The following is an 18,038-nucleotide window of genomic DNA, read 5'->3' as shown; positions in this document are numbered from 1 at the left end:
GTTTTCTTTTTAATTTCTCACCTGTATATATGGGCCTAATTGCATGCATGTATGCATGTACTGTATATAAATAAACACACACACACAGATATACATAGCGGTATTCCCGCCATCATCCAAATTCCATTATGAGCTCGGTTTTCGAAACACATAAACACGCAAAGAGGACAGTGAAAGCGTACAATCACATGGCCCAACCACATTTGCTACACCTGTTTTCACATTAATCAGAGATCCGAATTAAACCGGTTCCCAGCGTAGCCTACATATTGCCCAACGATGTTTAAAGGCATAGCTTTGTGACGTTATACTTATAGCATAGAGCGTACACAGGAATACACAAAGCATTAAATATGCACGTCTACACGTAGCTCCCGGGCAGACCACACAAGGCATATGAACACGAATGATTTGTCGCCCTCTTGTGGCGCTGAAATGATACTAGTACAGTGGTGCCCTATCTTATCCCGAAAGGGCCAGTGTGGGGACACGTTTTTGTTTTATTAAAGCCCAGCACTACGATACCTGATTCAACGAACACGATCAAGATCTTCAGTCAGGACAATGATAAGTATAGTCAGGCGTCTTAGTGCGGGGTTTTAAAAAATAAAACATGCACCCACACCGGATTCGAGGGCACGGTTTACAAATCCGTGTGCATGGATTTGTAATTCAAGGGCACGGATTATGAATCCAAGAGCACGGTTTATAAACTGTGCGCAGATTTCTAAACCGAGAGTACAGATTTACACATGGGTCTGTTTTTTTCTCAGCTGACCCCAGGGGGGCTACGTAGCACTCGATTCTGATTGCTAATGGAAATGTTAATTTTTTAATAACGTTTTCCACTCACCGTTATTGATGATGTTACTGGGGCAGATTATCCCTTCAACATAAAATGTTTGTTTTCATGATAATTTAACTGGATTGTCTCTCTGTTGAAGGCAAAGGGGGATTTCCTATATATAATATTATATGTTCCTATGATGGCCGCTGCAGCAAGTACAAGTTCATTAACTACTACAAGCACTGGCAGGGCTCTATGCATACATTCTTGTCACGGATAACATGTGCTCCTAAGTTTAAAAATTATGGAGCACACTAATGCAGGCCGATTGGTAGCCGTTCTCTTAAATGGGTCGATAGTCAGCTGGGACCCCGCCTTGTCTCCTCTTCATAAAAGTACATAAGCCTTGTTTTTATTACAGTCAGTGTGTTTCTAGAACACAACTTAACGGTCAGCCAGAGATCAGCTTTTGCTCAGTGGCGTAACTCTCAGCCAGAAATCAGCGATTGCTCAGTGGCGTAACTGTCGGCCAGAGATCAGCGATTGCTCAGTGGCGTAACTGTCGGCCAGAGATCAGCGATTGCTCAGTGGCGTAACTCTCAGCCAGAAATCAACGATTGCTCAGTGGCGTAACTCTCAGCCAGAAATCAACGATTGCTCAGTGGCGTAACTGTCGGCCAGAAATCAGCGATTGCTCAGTGGCGTAACTGTCGGCCAGAAATCAGCTTTTGCTCAGTGGCGTAACTCTCAGCCAGAAATCAGCGATTGCTCAGTGGCGTAACTGTCGGCCAGAAATCAGCGATTGCTCAGTGGCGTAACTGTCGGCCAGAGATCAGCTTTTGCTCAGTGGTGTAACTCTCAGCCAGAAATCAGCGATTGCTCAGTGGCGTAACTGTCGGCCAGAAATCAGCGATTGCTCAGTGGCGTAACTGTCGGCCAGAGATCAGCTTTTGCTCAGTGGCGTAACTCTCAGCCAGAAATCAGCGATTGCTCAGTGGTGTAACTGTCGGCCAGAGATCAGCGACTGCTCAGTGGCGTAACTGTCGGCCAGAGATCAGCGACTGCTCAGTGAAGGCGAATGTGCCCAGTTTCAGGACGACTGTGGCTCTTGTCAAAGGTGTCCATCGTAGTTCCAAAAGACTGCAAATCCCTCCAACTGTGAGGGACACACTCTGCACAGATGCGATGGGTCACAACTGTCATTAAGAAAGACCACTGAAGCATTATCCTCAGAAATGCCACAACAAAAGCCTTGAGTGGACAGAAGAATAGGGAATCCATCATCCACATACCAATTATTACACAACAATGAATTGTACATACTCTCAAGTCACTTAAAATGTCCAAAACCCACCAGACATATTCTGCAAATTCATTTACAAGCGAAAGCGTTTAGAAAACCAGCACACAAGCACCTAAAGCACAATCAAAAGGAGCGACGAACGTATGAATTTAAGCCGGATGCCGGAATACACCCAAAGCTCAAACAGAAGGTGGGCTAGTTAGCCGTGGTTTGCTGAAATCACTTGCCTCTTGTATCTCCCCAACAATATGCACCTCCATCCCAAATCACTGGAGACAGTGGTCAATCGCTTGCTTCACTGAGAACCTAAGGCACTGGTTGACATGACAACACTTCTTATAAACGATGGCGAGCACAAATATTAGAAACTGGCATCAAAATGTGCAGAGGAAGCATTCTTTTAGTCTGCTGGGAAAATCTGCTGATCACTGCGCATTTTCAGGTACCCTAAAAAAACCCTATCAAAGAATTGAGGTCTTTTCAAAGCATCACTAGTCTGTACTGCACTGTTCTGGTGTCCAGTAAAGTATTTAACCCCAGCCTGATGGAAAATGCTGATTCATTTCTTTCAATTTGTTAATATCCTTTCATTTATTCCGTTATTTACTTGTTCATATTTAACAGTGATTCAAGGGCAAAAGAAGAGTAGCCTTCGCTGGTTATTTCCAGGAGCTGCAGCCATCACACAAGGACACACTGGCCAGCTGATTGTTAGAAAACAGAAACTAAGGGTGCGCTAGCCTACATTCTACAATGGAGGAAAGCACATTGGAATGGGGGGGGGGGGGATCTGACAGACAAGAAAATGACAGCATAATAACAGCCATCGAGTCCATGACCATGTTTGAGCCAACTGACTTGTCTGAGACAGCAGCAGGACAAAGTATTTCAGCACAATAGATGGATCCAGAGCTGCCCTTTAACATGACAGATCCACAGAGCTGCCCTTTAACATGACAGATCCACAGAGCTGCCCTTTAACGTGACAGATCCACACAGAGCTGCCCTACATGACAGACACACAGAGCTGCCCTTTAACGACAGATCCACAGAGCTGCCCTTTAACGTGACAGATCCACACAGAGCTGCCCTACATGACAGACACACAGAGCTGCCCTTTAACGACAGATCCACAGAGCTGCCCTTTAACATGACAGATACACACAGAGCTGCCCTTTAACATGACAGAACCACACAGAGCTACCCTTTAACATGACAGATCCACAGAGCTGCCCTTTAACATGACAGATCCAAACAGAGATACCCTTTAACATGACAAATCCACACAGACCTGCCCTTTAACATGACAGATCCACAGAGCTGCCCTTTAACATGACAGATCCACACAGAGCTGCCCTTTAACATGACAGATCCACACAGAGCTGCCCTTTAACATGACAGATCCACAGAGCTGCCCTTTAACATGACAGATCCACAGAGCTGCCCTTTAACATGACAGAACCACAGAGCTGCCCTTTAACATGACAGATCCAAACAGAGATACCCTTTAACATGACAGAACCACACAGGGCTACCCTTTAACATGACAGATCCACAGAGCTGCCCTTTAACATGACAGATCCACAGAGCTGCCCTTTAACATGACAGATCCACACAGAGCTGCCCTTTAACATGAAAGATCCACACAGAGCTGCCCTTTAACATGACAGATCCACAGAGCTGCCCTTTAACATGACAGATCCACACAGAGCTGCCCTTTAACATGACAGATCCACACAGAGCTGCCCTTTAACATGACAGATCCACACAGAGCTGCCCTTTAACATGACAGATCCACACAGAGCTGCCCTTTAACATGACAGATCCACAGAGCTGCCCTTTAACATGACAGATCCACACAGAGCTGCCCTTTAACATGACAGAACCACACAGGGCTGCCCTTTAACATGACAGATCCACACAGAGCTGCCCTTTAACATGACAGATCCACACAGAGCTGCCCTTTAACATGACAGATATTACAAAAGCGGGGGTACACAGGGAGAGCTGGGCTTCACAGAGAGACTGGGTGAAATGGGTTGAGATGGGGTGTGACTGGGTGAAATGGGTTGAGATGGGGTGTGACTGGGTGAAATGGGTTGAGATGGGGTGTGACTGGGTGAAATGAGGTGAGATTGGGAGAGATGGGGTGAGACTGGGTGAGACTGGGGTGAGACTGGGGTGAGACTGGGGTGAGATGGGGGGAGACTGGGTGTGATGGGGTGAGAAGGGGTGGGACTGGGTGTAGGAGAATGGCGATGGTAAAATGGGAGACTTAAGATAATTTCTAAAGCACACACACACACACAGAAAAGAACCAATTAGACAAAACAGTATGTGCAAATACAACCCAAGTACCACACAATGTCAACGCTCAGAGTTCACAAATGAAAATCCCGTCTGCCAATCAGCAAAAGTAAGCACAAATCACTGTGGCAAAAAATAAAAGTAAGTAAGTAATAATAAAATTTCATCCATCCAAAAGCTCAAACACAATCCTAATGCACATAAAATTGGAGAGGGGGGCAATGTGCAAGTACCATAACCATCCATTCAAACTGTGCTGCCGTGTAATCTCAGCAGCTAATAAAAATGAGAAAAGCGGAGAAAAATACAGAAAAATATGCAATCTCAGCTCTGAATATACTGTTTAATAGCTTGACTTATAGTCTGGCCTACAATTTTCCAGGACCTCACAAATATTTCCAGGACATTTTGTAAATTTTCTAATTTTCCAGGTGTTTTCCATGATTGGAAAACCAGTCGATAAATTTCCAGGTTTTCCAGGACGAGTGGGAACCCTGGAAATACTGTCCTTTTCGCATTCACCTGAAACTACAGCACATTTCACAAGGATATGGGACAACAGAGTATCGGGCTGTAAATAATACTAATGCCCTAGCGGTGCACTTTTCAGCTGAAGCCAAGCCTTTCCAAGACTTTTAAAAATGAAATTCAGTGAAATTCAGCGGAGATTATAGAGGGCAGAGGTACCATTTTATTTTTATACTTAAAAAACAAAGTTTAACATTTCCACAGATGTGAAATTCAGGGGTTTTAGTCCAAAACTGACAATCGTTAGCAGGTGCACTCAAAGTGGTGATTGGCTATCCTTCAGGAATGGATTGTGTTAAAGACACAGACACACCCACTCCTACAAACACAAACCACTGCTTACTGACACACAGTACTGCTTACAGACACGCTCACTCCTGCAGACACCCTAACTCCTACAGACACACTCACTGTTACAGACACACAGCACTGCTTACTGACACACCCACTCCTACAGACACACTTACTCCCACTGACACACCCACTCCTACAGACACACCACTGCTTACAGACACACAGTACTGCTTACAGACACACTCACTCCTGCAGACACCCTAACTCCTACAGACACACTCACTGCTACAGACACACAGCACTGCTTACTGACACACCCACGCCTACAGACACACAACACTGGTCACAGACACTCAAATCACTGTATGAAGCAGTCTCACAGTGCACGTGTATGTAAACCCACACATATAAAAACAAACATGATTACAGTTTTTTCTCTGCCAAGATTTCAAAACCAATGATCCACGGCTAACATGATCGCTGATCAACAGTCTTGGGAAGTTAATGTCAGAAGAAGGGAAAAACTGTTAAAACTGCATATCAGGACACAAAGGGGGCACCACAAACTTAAAAAGTGCAAACTTTGAATGTTTTTGCAAAAAAAAAAAAGAAGCCTTTTGAAACTGATCAGAATGTGTAAGACACCTAATACATCACCTGCTTTTCTCACACGCCCCGCAAAAGTACAGACAGATTCATAAGCACGCAACTTTCTTTTTTCCATGACAACCAGAATTAGATGAGCTTAAATTCTCAGGAGAATACCATGCAAGCCCCCTGTGGCGAGTTCCTCGGGTCAGACTGCGATGCCCGTCACCGCTGCCCTTTATATACCTGTCAAAAAAGAGAGGCGGAGCCTACGGACCACTGACAGGATGCCATTTTGAGTGCTGGATGTCACACCTCCAGCGCAGTTCCCTCAGACATTTCCCCCCCTATAGGGCCGAGTGCTGCCGGTTTTCTCAGAGGTGGGAGGGAAGTGCGTGAGTGGAGAGATGGTGCAGTGTGAGCTGGGTACTGCAGTTCTGCCACCTGGGACCGACACACTGGATTCCGCAGTTTTTTTAATAAAGGATAGACTGATAATCTAAGGATTAAATGAGCTTTGCAGTTTGACTGTACCATGTATCGCGCAGAACGCTAGCGTTGCGTAGAACGCTAGCATCGCACATAACGCTAGCATCGCACAGAACGCTAGCCTTCGCTCAACTATGGGGCTACCCAAACCCTCATCTCTTCCTACACTGTAAATCCACATAAGCATATACCTGCTGCTTTAATCGTTCGATTGCAAAATGCAATTGTAAGGACTGAGCCCAGTCTCCGAACATAATGATGTAAAAGACGTGCACGCGCGCGCACACACACACACACACACACACACAGGATAAAATCACCTGCAAAATAAAAGCAAAACCATGAAATTAAAATGGAGACGGTGCTCCCCACTGCAGAGGGACAGTGTAATTTTATTAGGAGGGACCACGGGGGGGAAACGAGGGAGGAGGTGGGCAGTGTGCAGGCTGGAGAAGAAGAGAGAAGAGAGACGGAGAGAGAGAGAGAGAGAGAGAGAGAGAGAGAGAGAGGGAGAAAGAGAGAGAGAGACAGAGAGAGAGAGTGAAAGAGAGAGAGAGAGTGAGAGAGGGGGGGAGAGCGAGAGAGGGAGAGAGAGAGAGAGAGAGAGAATGGAAGGAGATGGTCGTAGTTCAGGGCCTCCGCGCTCCTGCTTTTTGGCGGTCCGTCTCAGCGCCCGCCCGAGAGGGCGCGCTCATTTTGTTTCATTCCATTTGTTCGCTTCAACTCTCGCTTTCGTTTAGGGGTCCGTCTCCCGTCTGGCCTTCCGCCAAGTTTCTTCTTCTTCTTCTCTGATTTCTCCTTTCGAGAGAAGCTCGGAGGCTCAGTAGTCCTCCACCCAGCCGTTCTCCAGGATGAAGGCGTCGATCACCTCCTTCATGGCCAGGTTCGGGATCAGCTGGTCTTGGGTCAAAGGGCTGCGGGTCACGGGGTCAAAATGTCCGACCCGCTGCAACGCGGAGAAACAATACCCACGTTAACAAAATATTTCTGAAAACGGCTTGTAAAAAACAAAAAAAAACAAAAACATTTACGACGTGAGGAAAAAAAATAAAAGCTGTTTTTCTAAACAGCGCTTGCAGACAAAAGGTAAAGCAAACGTGCGTTCCTACAAAACAAAATCCAGATTCAGCCCAACTGGAAAGTGCGCGGCCCTCGCCAAACCAAACATCAAATTTCTCACGTTTTTATGCTTCATGGAAGTTCAAGAAAAACTATCCACAAACACGTGTGCACGTATGAGTATGCATAATCAGCTTGCTTAAACCCACCAGGGCGTACAAATTTTATTGAGGCGACTGATCAGTATTGATCATGATCGTTTTTGTTCTTAACGTGCCGTGCTGAGCGTGCTAATGCGCTAGCGAGCTTCTCTCCCCGGTGCCAGACGACCCTCCTCCTCCTACAGCTACGGCATCTCCTGGCCTCTGGTTGGTATGACGACATTACATTACATTATAGGCATTTAGCAGACGCTCTTATCCAGAGTGACTTACACAGCTTTTACATAGAATTTACATTACATCCATTTATACAGCTGGATATATACTGAAGCAATGCAGGTTAAGTACCTTGCTCAAGGGTACAACGGCAGTGTCCTTACCCAGGAATCGAACCTGCGACCTTTCGGTTACAAGCCCAGTTCCTTACCCACTGTGCTACACTCTGTCACCACAACGCACCTGTGGTGTGGTTTCGCACCTTCACACCGCTTTAGATGCGATTTACGGCTGCTTCCCATCGAGATGACCAATAGCAGCCTTCCGCCTGGGACTCCAGCTGTCACCGGATCTGCGTGCTCTTCTTTAAATTCTCACAGTACAAAACCCCAAAAAGCGCACAACTCCACGCAACACTCAGAAGACCTCATCGTTTTGTCACAGTGCAGTAAACATGCACAGTCCCCACAGCTGAATTACCTTTCATGTCGTTTAACAGCTAGTCTACGTGTTGTGTCGTCTTACCATAGCAGAGGCTGAAATGACACCTCTGAGACTAATAAACACTACCGATTTAATAAACTTGCTTTACGACAGTATCTTTTTCCGAACAGCGCTATACAAATAAAACGGAACGCACGGATTGTTCTAACGGCGTGTAACGATCAGTTCCGCGTGGAAACGCTGCTGTCCGTCTGGAATGCACCTTTTTCCGGCGCTGTGTGAATCTGACACACCTCCCCGCTCTGTCAATCACACTCCGGCCCGCACGGGGAGGCGGAGCCGGGCCCTACCTGCAGGTGCTCCTCGATGTCTTTGCGGTCGTAGGTGATCCCGCTGGGCGTGATGCAGGGCTCCCTCATGAGCTCGAAGCTGATCTTCCCGCACAGGTAGTCGGGGATCTCCCGTTTCTGCACGAAGAAAGGCACAACCGGAGAGTCGTAAACAGGGCGAACCGCCTGCCCCCCCCCCCCTAATATTGGCCACCCCCCCCCCCCCACCCCCACCCCCACCCCCCGCCCCCCGGCTAGGTTCTAGCGCCCCCCGCTTTAGCACGCTGCGGACCGTCTGGCTTCGACCGAGCGCCTTCGGCGAACATCCGCTACGGAGCGCCAAATGGGAACGCCAATGTCGGACTGAAGAAAAGGCGGAGCCAATGTGCACCGAAGAGCCTCCGTCAGGACCAGATGAGTGACAGGTGTGAGTGACAGGGCTCTCCCGCACAGCTGACGGCAGGGGCTCTCTCTTTAAGCGCCGTTCCCAGCAGCCAGTGCGTCTCTCTCTCTCTCTCTCTCTCTCTCTCTCTCTCTCTCTCTCTCTCTCCCCCTCCCTTTCTCTCTCTCTCTCTCTCTCCGCTCTGAAGACTCACCTTTCTCTTCTCGTCCACCTGAGAGAACAGCTCGTCCATGTCCGACAGGTACTTATCCTGTCCGGGGGGGGGGGGGGGGGGGGGGGGGGGGGAGAACGGTTCAGAGTCACACGCGGAGAGCAGGAAATCCCTGTCAATGCTTCTGTCTTACGGAACTCAGTCATTTTAATGTATCCCGGAAAAAACGTTGCGCTATAAAAAATAGCGTTAAAATAGCGCTAGCTGCTAACACTGTCACTGTTAAAGACTCCCATGTCTGGACCTTACCTTACTGATTCACATAATACCAAAAATCAGAAATAGATTTTTTTTTTTTTTTCCCTTTGGCAGGTATGGTAGGCTTTGCAGGTATAGATACAGAGAAACAAGAAGCCAGTTTCACAGCAGATGAGTGTCATCTTCCTGTAAAGAGGCTGTACATTTTTTTTACTTTTAAAGTGCTCATTATGGACTTTTAAGAAGAGAGCCCTTTGAAATGATGAGACGGTTTACACAGGGAACCCACCCATCAGTCAAGCTTTTCCCAACTTAAAGGGAAATGTCAACACAAAACGACCTTAGCCTCATTCAACGGATCGAGGCGTTAACTGACTAATTAGGCGTTCGAGGCGTTAACTCTCTGTGGCCAACCAAAGCAATCTCCGCATAGAGGTACCGGCAGCAAAGGTTTCGTACGCCCAATGATGTATGCCTCGTACGCCTCTGCAATTTCTAATTTTTGACAAACTACAAAGAGCGGGTAATTTGGAGACACCTCCCCCCCCGACTGCCCGTACTAGGAGAATGGGGCTCTGCCCAAACTCACGGAGAGATTCGGGGTGGCTGCTGTTCCAACTGCAAACTGTATTAGCTTGGGAGCTAGCTACCGTTAATGGACTCGCTTGCTCTTCTGTGCTCTCAGTGACTGCAGAAATGAAATCTCTGTTTGTACATAGCTAACCCAATGCCTACAATAAGCACTGGGCCATTTATGGGCTTTGGTGTGATGGCTGCTCAAGCCTGTGTTTCAAAAAGAACAAGACAGAGACTGGAACCTGAAAACATTTAAGTTCCATGCGGTAGAATGACAATGCAAACCGAGGTAATTGACCCAGTAGACAGTGTAACTACACGTGAAGTGACTAAAAACCATCTCTTCATAAAAAAACATCTCATTTTTAACAGGCAGTAGAACTGGTAACGCTGCAAAGCCGATTTCTCATTTCGATCAGGCGGACGGCCCAGGGGGCCAAAATCCCCCTTTTAAAAAACGAGCGCGGTCGGAGACAGAACGACGGCGGCAGACTCACGTGTTTGGACTGGATCTTGGCCGACTCGTTCCGGCTCCTGCTGTCCTCCGACTTGTCCTCCTGCTTTTCCCGCCAGTCGTCCAGCTCCCTGAGGAAGGCCGGCGGAGACGCCGCGTTACCGCCAACGCCGCAGAGCTCGGCTAACGCTCCGCGCTCTCGCTCCGGAGCGTTTCCAGAGAGGACTCGGCACGCTATACGGCAACAGGCACGAGGTCCACTTTTTCTCGCGCAATGATAATTAGACCGGCTAAAGTCCGCAGATTACTTTCGAATGGCGTGTACCCCCCCGGTTGTCATTAAACTAACGCGCCACGCACTGCTGTGCCTAAACGACAGCAGGTAAGTGTAGGCGTGGTGCTGTACCTTTCTCAGGAAGTGTCCGCACAGCCTCGGGAACATGGAGGACTCCGCGGCGAAACAGAGAGCTCAACGTTTCGGACAAAGACATTCAGGGGGCCAAACAGCAAAGCTTCTAGAACCCTGTTGCATTTGCTGGTATTATTATTACGACGTCTTCCGCCATTTTTTTTTTTTTGCGATTACAGCAAAACAGCTAAGTAACTTTTAATGAAATTTTGCACAATGGTAGATCCTCGCGCCTCACAGTCATGTAGTAATTTTCACCCAAATTGACCACACGGTGGCGCCATAGTGGACAGTTAAATGCAAACTTTTCAAAAAATGATTACTCTCGCCTTGTTTGTCGAAGAGACATGAGACCAATAACAGTAGATGCATTTTCTCTTGAACGAAAAATAATTCCATAGAACCCATAATGTCTACCACACTGGATTTTCCACAATTTTGAATATTTTGAAAAAATGTCATGTCTCAGACTGTTTTCCCCCCTTATTTCTCAGCCTCATTATGGCTTCCTTGATTTTCATTAGCATAACTCTGGTCCTCATGTTGACCAACATCAATAACAGACTCCAAAAGCAATGAAAAGACTAGGTACTGAAAGCTCTCTATACCTGCACTAAGGAAGTGAACACACCTGACTAATCAGAAACATCTGTGAAGCCATTTGTCATAAAACACTATGGTGCAAAGAAATGGGTAGATATAAATATAAAATATAAAAAGTGCTGTAATTTCTACATGGTGAAACCAAAATATACATTTAAAAAATAAATACCATTTTTTTAAAAGCTGAGAACCTGCACTTTATCCACATGTAAATTGTTTTATTACACATATAAAATAGTAGAGTACATGGCCAAATAAAGAGGAAGAAAAAAAAAAAGTCTTTGTCCCAAACATTATGGAGCTCAGTGCACATAGACGTACATGAGAAGCCACTCACCTCTCCTTCTCTGCCAGGATGAGTTTGGTGAGATAGGCGTGCAGCTCGTTCTCCTGGTTGATGCGCTTCTCCTCGATGCTGTTCCATCGCTTCTTCTTGGCTATCCTGAGGGCGCTGGGGATGTCGTCCCCAAAGTTCAGCCGCTGCTCCTTGGCCAGGTTGTAGGCTGCCGAAACAAAACGGGAGAGGGCCTGGTCTGTCTTCTGGGCTCCGCCATTTTACACACTCACGGGTCTTTGCATTGCAGGTGTGTAGTCCACTTCCTTCCCAACCCCGATACTGTGTTCGCCTATACAGCCTGGGTTCTGGGGACCTCCGAGGAATCCATGATGGAGTCCTCGCCAAAACAGAAATTTAATCCAATCCATTAACTTCTTAAAAGGGGAGCAGACGGTCCACCCTCTTTGCATTTAAAAAAAAAAGAACGACTCCATCGGAGGGAAGCAGAGAGGGTTACAGACAGAAATGGAAACAGGCCCCCCTTGACAATCTCAAAGAGGCTCTCTCCTGGGTGAAGGAGAAGCACGGAAAGTTCCGGAAACCCCGGACACACAGAGGGACTGCTGTACGGGTTAAAGAAGAAAGTTCAAGAAACTAATTTAACCACAAAAAGCATGCTTTATAAGCACAACGCGATATTCTCAATGTGACGTGATTTTGCGTCCCTTACAAAATTATATCTAATGTTAGAGTAATACTCAATATATCACCCAGATTACAGTAAAGTACAGAGCAGACAACTTCAAACGCGTTCAGAGGACGCAACAGTAATAAGGTGTTGGGTTTACCGAATCTTTTTTTAACGAGCGCGAATCCGCAATAGCTGCGACCGCACACGCGCATGCATCCATGTGCGCATGCATCCACGCACACACCCTCACACCCTCACACAAACACGTGACCTCTTCTTTGGCTCATGATCAACCTTTCCACAAAATCTTGTGCAAATCTTTGAATCCATTCGGGAGTTATGCGCCTTTTTGTGATAGGCCACGCCCATCGCCACGCCCTCTCTTGGTCAAACGGCCTGAGAGTTACTCAGCTCTACCTTCGGTCATGACCAGCCTCCATGCCAAATTTCAGCCTCCTGGGGCGGAAACTGTGGCCGCTACGGGGTGGGACACTTTTGTGGACCAACCGACTAACTAACCGACCGACAGACAGAGCTATAGAGCTGCGGTCACAGCTAATAAAAAAAGACTGATAACCTTCAGCCATTTTTGTTAACATTCCGCCATTATGCATTTAAAAGCCACGCCCCATAATATAGATCCATTATGACATCACAATGCTTCCATTTTCCATGTGGATGGCATGCATCATGGGGGAAGCCCTACAGGAACAGCCCCGTGTGTATTCCCAGGGCAGGGTGGGTTATTGAGTACTGAGTTACTACAGGAGGCCCGGGCGGAACCCCAGCTCTGACCTCTCTGCAGGTTGCCGATGGCTTCGTCGTAGTTCTCCATCTCCAGGTGGCACTGGCCCAGGAAGAAGTGCGCCTTGACCGACTGGCTGTCCAGCTCCAGGGCGTGCTTGCAGTCGGCCAGGGCCTTGCCGTACTGCTGGAGCTTCACGTAGCACAGGGCCCTGTTGGTGTAGTACACCGACACCGAGGGGTTCCGGTTCTGCAGGAGACAGGAGAGAGAGAGAAGAGGGAGAGAGCGCAGGTTGCGTGCTGAGCCTCGGGACTCTTCGTCGGGATTCAAAGGCAACGAGAAAAACCGCGAAAGCAAGGAAAGGCGAGCGAAGCACGTCCGTGTGCAAGTCCTCCAGGTTCGGAGGGAACGAGCTGGGGCGCCCCTCTGCACCACGTGGGCCTCTACCCACAATGCTCTAGGCATGTCATCGTCAGTTTTGACAGGCAAATGTTTCACTTTTTCTCAAAGACAAACGCAAATGCGTCGGTTAACATGCAGCTGAGGAAGATAATGTCAATGGGGTCTCAGTCCAACCTATAACCTCTGACCCCTGACCCTCTACTGGGAGGGGCTGCACTCCCCAGACCATTTGCATTGCCACCCTCAACCTAGACACCGGCACCTCCATCTTCACTTCCTACTTTACTATCAGGTCTGTTTGCCTAAACTTCAGGCGGTTTCTCTCTGTCTACGGCAGTAAAACCACTGCGGATTCGGAAGCGCATTCGGGCAAGACCTGTGGCAAAGACTAAGCTCAGTCAGACGATAGATATCCAGACAGTCTACAAACACAGTACATGATAGACATTTTTTTGAAACTCCAGTAGATTTATTTGGAGGAAACACTTCCGTTCATATTATCAAGGCACTCAGAAACACAAACACAGAAGATCAATTAAGTAAGTTATAAGTAATATATAACTGTCAACTATGAACAAAAACAACAGCAGACTAATAATAATAATCGATTGATGAAAAAGATGATAATTCTTCTGCCCCATTCCAAGGCTCCCTCTTAGGCAGTTTCTCTATATCTATAGCAGGGGCCCCAAACATGGTCCTGGAGAGGCACAAGGTCAGCTGGTTCCTTCCTTCATCTTAAAATCAGCTATCAATTCAGCCCCAAAAAACTTCTAAAATCAATTGTATTAGCAGACCAAACAAATGCAGTGTAACCCCCCCCCCCCCCCCCCCGGCTCCCCAGCTGGCGACCCCCCCCCCGGCCACGAGGCCTTCCGTACGGCCCTGGCCACGAGGCCTTCAGTAGGGCCCCGCCCCCCCCACCCCCCCGCGGGACTCACGATGGCCTTGCTGTAGCAGACGGAGGCGTCCTGGTACTTTCGGCCGAGGAAGAGGCGGTTGCCCTGCTCCTTCAGCTCCTGCGCCGAGGCGCTCTTCTCCGGGCTGCCCGCCATCTTCTCCGCCAGCCCCGCGCCGCCGCCGGCCCCGCCCTGCTGCTTCCCTATCCTGCTCCCCGTGTCTCCGGCTCGGCACCCGCCGTGTCCTCCCGCCGAAGCCCCGCCCTCGCCCGCAGAAGCCCCGCCTCCCCCTGCAGGACTGGACACAGCACAGAGAGGGGCTCAGGGCTCTAGAACAGAGAGACCCCCCCCCGAAGCACAAGGGTCAGAACACAGGCCCAGTGACCACAGGGAACTAATCGTGGGCGTATGACACGAGGGGTAAAAGAGGTGAGGGAAATGACACCGATGCAATACCCAACATCTCTTTCCCCAAAATCTCTCTCCAGTATTAGAAATGTGAGAATATTGGTTTTCGGGTCTTATTCTCCGATCAAGTCAACATATGTAGTCCGTCTGCATTCAAGGGAAAGGGTTCCATCATTGCTGCAAAAATGCACGTGTCTCTTAGTGCGGCAAACCCACCTTCTTTGTGTACATCGATTCAGCATGTCTGACATTTACTCCGGATCAATACGACCCAGCGAACCTTGTGTGTAACCATGCATTTCATCAAATTAAATTGCATGTCAGTGGTGAATAACTCACCGACAACGTTCGTTTGTCTAGTTACCCAGCAACCTGGTTATCCACTACACTCACTGACTGCAGGTAGCTAGCTACCTATCTACTTAACTCGTAAGTAAGCGAACTCTAAGTAAAGACATGGACACAACACTTCAAATTGACACAAACTAGTCGGCAATCATGTTATCACGACTCCAAACTGACTGTCAACGGTGCCACCTGATTTTAACCGGCAGCTACCGTTAACTATCTATCAATAAACAACCAGCCAGTCAGCTAGCTGGAAACACTGTTAGTCACAAAATTGACATTAGCACAAATGGTTTTGCTGTTACATTTGCTATTCTGCGATCTCTCCCCGGCTAACGTTACCTCTCCTCGGACACTTGACAGACTGTAAACACCAAGCAGCCAGCTAGTCAAGAGATCTCATGTTTGGTTACGGTAGCACCTTTTCAGTGAAATTAACACGATCTGAAAACGAACCTGGCTAACTGGCTACACTACCATTTTACAGTATAGCCTTATACGTTATCGATAGACTAGTTGTAATGTATCAATTTCCCAGCAATTATATGCAGCCGATGTTAGCCAAGCTAGCTAACGATGACTGCATTTAGCGTTAATTCTTAGCGGACAGGGTAACATGTTAGCTGCCTAACATAGAGAAGTTACTGTCTCTTCCGAAGCTAGCGATAAATCTAGGATACTGCTATATAGTTTACATTAGCGTGCTAACATTAGCTAGCAGAATAAATTATGAACATACCTACCTGACTTATTAACCGAAGCCAGCTAGCTTGGAACAAAACAGATGTTTCTTCCTTTTCTAATGTAAAACAATTTCACTTTCACTTAGCAAGGTCAACAACGAACGCATAGCGGTTCTCCCAACAGAACAGGGTCAAAAGAGGGTCTAAACCCCAACGTACCGACTGAAAACAAACACCCTTACCCAGGTCGCTTCTCTCTCCTTCGCCTAACTTACTGTCAGGCAATGACGTGGTCCCTGAGTCTTGGCCTCTCAAATGTCTCTCCTTTCCTCGGCACTTCCTTTACAAAAAACAACAGTCAGTATCTCGCACGCTGAAATTCAAATTTATATTTACTAAACTTCATTTTCAATAGCTTATTGTCGTTGACAACAATCACACACAGCTCTCGAATGGCTATGTCTCATCCGTGCTTGTGTGGTGACGCAACTGCTATCGGAGGTTCTCGGAGTCGGTAAAACCAATGCGGATTCGGAAGCGCGTTCGGGCAAGACCAGTGGCAAAGACTAAGCTCAGTCATACGATAGACATCCAGACAGTCGACAAACACAGTACATGATATAGCCTACATTTTTTGAAATTCCAGTTGATTTATTCGGAGGAAACAATTCTGTAAATATTATCAAGGCACGCAGAAGCACAAAACACAAAAGAACAATTAAATAAGTTATAAGTAGGCCTAATATATAACTGTCAGCTATGAACAAAAACAATAGTAGACTAATAATAATAATAATAATAATAACAGATTGATATTATTCTGTCCTATTCCAAGGCTCCCTCTTGTGGTTGACCTTTTATGTTATAAGGTGTAGCCTATTGTAATTTAGTTTCATCTTGCGGAGCTACTAGCAGTGGCAGCTGGCATATGCTACTACCAAAAGTAAGGGAAATGTTTTTTTTTTTTTTTTTTTTAAACATTACATATAATATATAATGTTAAATTCTATATTAATAAGATTTATCCTTACTTAAATGATGAAGAGTATTTCCCCAATAAAATAAGACAATTTACAAGAAAAACAGTAGAATGTTCCAAGTCCATTGTAATAGTAAATACTACAGTGCACTTTTTTCATGTAAGGTGACTTTACAGTTCTGGAAGGAGACCACACTTTGGTTTTTGATTGGTTTAATAAACCGATCAATTTTTCTTCAAAGGATAGTATTTACTATTACAATGGACTTGGAACATTCTACTGTTTTTCTTGTAAATTGTCTTATTTTATTGGGGAAATACTTTACCCATAAATGTGAATGGGGTAATGTGATCCCATCCCTCCCCCAAGGAGTGTGAAAGTTGGTTGTTGTCCCCTTAAAATTTAGTGAAAGCTCTACGGCAATATATTTATGTTTTTTCACACCTACTGCAGATGTTGACGAACTGATAATTAAACGCATTAAAATATCATGTGATTTGGCTCGTGACCAAGGACACAACTGGGGGGAAACTGTGGGTTTAGCTGCACACATTGAGAATGAGATGGCAGGTATGCCACCTTGACTGTCCTACACAGCACTGAGAGTTTGGCACTTTTTCAGGGTTTCCAACAGGGCTTCCACAGTGGGTGAGTAGAACATTTGAGAGTGATCATAACAGTGTGATTGACACAGAAAAGTCAGAAGATGGGTGGGATGTGTCAAAGAGCATTAGACCAGATTAAAATCTTTGGGGGCAGTAACCTTAACCCCAGGACCACCCAGGCAAGATACTTAGTATCGATTAGATATGAAATAAGATGTTTGGACACCGATTTGGCATGTTATTACACTATCGGTCGAAGTATTAGATTATTCATCAAATTGTAACCTCTGGTTTATACAAAAACCATCAGTTAATGTAATACGTTGTTACATTATATTACAGACAAGTTATATAATAAGTTATTACGTTAACTGGCAGTTATTACATTAAGGAAGACAATGTTACTGCATTAGCCGTTAAAGCGGGTAGACGCCGTTACAGCGCAAGACGCTGATGCACCACTTTAAGCCACCGTAAGCAACTGTCTCAGTTAATTTTACAAATGAAGAATGAACCCAGCCTGGGAAATGATCTCAAGACTATTTCAAAGTTTATATCCGAGAACGTTTTCACAAACGAGGCCTTGGAGCTCCACGCTGGGGACGAGAGTATTCCCCAAACTCCCTGCGCATTAATTTTTA

The 18,038-nt window shown here is 46.5% G+C and overlaps 1 protein-coding gene across 4 annotated transcripts; it reads right to left on the bottom strand.

The window, feature by feature from the left end:
- Positions 1-5,061: 5,061 nt before the first annotated feature.
- LOC118216810 (STIP1 homology and U box-containing protein 1-like) lies at positions 5,062-16,362 on the bottom strand. Of its 4 annotated transcripts, XM_035398326.1 has the most exons (9): positions 16,256-16,352; positions 16,055-16,152; positions 14,416-14,702; positions 13,123-13,321; positions 11,697-11,862; positions 10,391-10,478; positions 9,102-9,158; positions 8,527-8,643; positions 5,062-7,242 (listed from the first exon to the last, which is right to left on the bottom strand). In XM_035398326.1, exons 3-9 carry the CDS (start codon positions 14,527-14,529, stop codon positions 7,117-7,119), a joined length of 867 nt encoding a protein of 288 aa, XP_035254217.1. In that variant the 5' UTR covers positions 14,530-14,702; positions 16,055-16,152; positions 16,256-16,352; the 3' UTR covers positions 5,062-7,116. The 4 variants fall into 4 exon arrangements, with proteins under 4 accessions (XP_035254217.1, XP_035254215.1, XP_035254216.1 ...); XM_035398324.1 differs by having other exon boundaries at positions 16,055-16,362; XM_035398325.1 differs by having other exon boundaries at positions 14,416-14,671; positions 16,055-16,362.
- Between the last annotated feature and the right edge of the window lie 1,676 nt (positions 16,363-18,038).

The sequence above is a fragment of the Anguilla anguilla genome, chromosome 17 (genome assembly GCF_013347855.1).
Source record: "Anguilla anguilla isolate fAngAng1 chromosome 17, fAngAng1.pri, whole genome shotgun sequence".
Taxonomy (NCBI): domain Eukaryota; kingdom Metazoa; phylum Chordata; class Actinopteri; order Anguilliformes; family Anguillidae; genus Anguilla; species Anguilla anguilla.
The sequence above is the reverse complement of the archived record's forward strand: the minus strand, read 5'-3'. Positions and strand labels throughout refer to the sequence as shown.

Bases quoted from the DNA above. Each gene is read 5' to 3' on its own strand.
- LOC118216810 (XM_035398324.1), bottom strand. From the start codon at position 14,529: ATGGCGGGCAGCCCGGAGAAGAGCGCCTCGGCGCAGGAGCTGAAGGAG. The intron at 13,322-14,415 runs GTGAGTCCCGCG...TGTCTCCTGCAG, and splicing joins TCTGCTACAGCAAGGCCATC to AACCGGAACCCCTCGGTGTC. The intron at 8,644-9,101 runs GTGAGTCTTCAG...TTCTTCGTGCAG, and splicing joins AGGTGGACGAGAAGAGAAAG to AAACGGGAGATCCCCGACTA.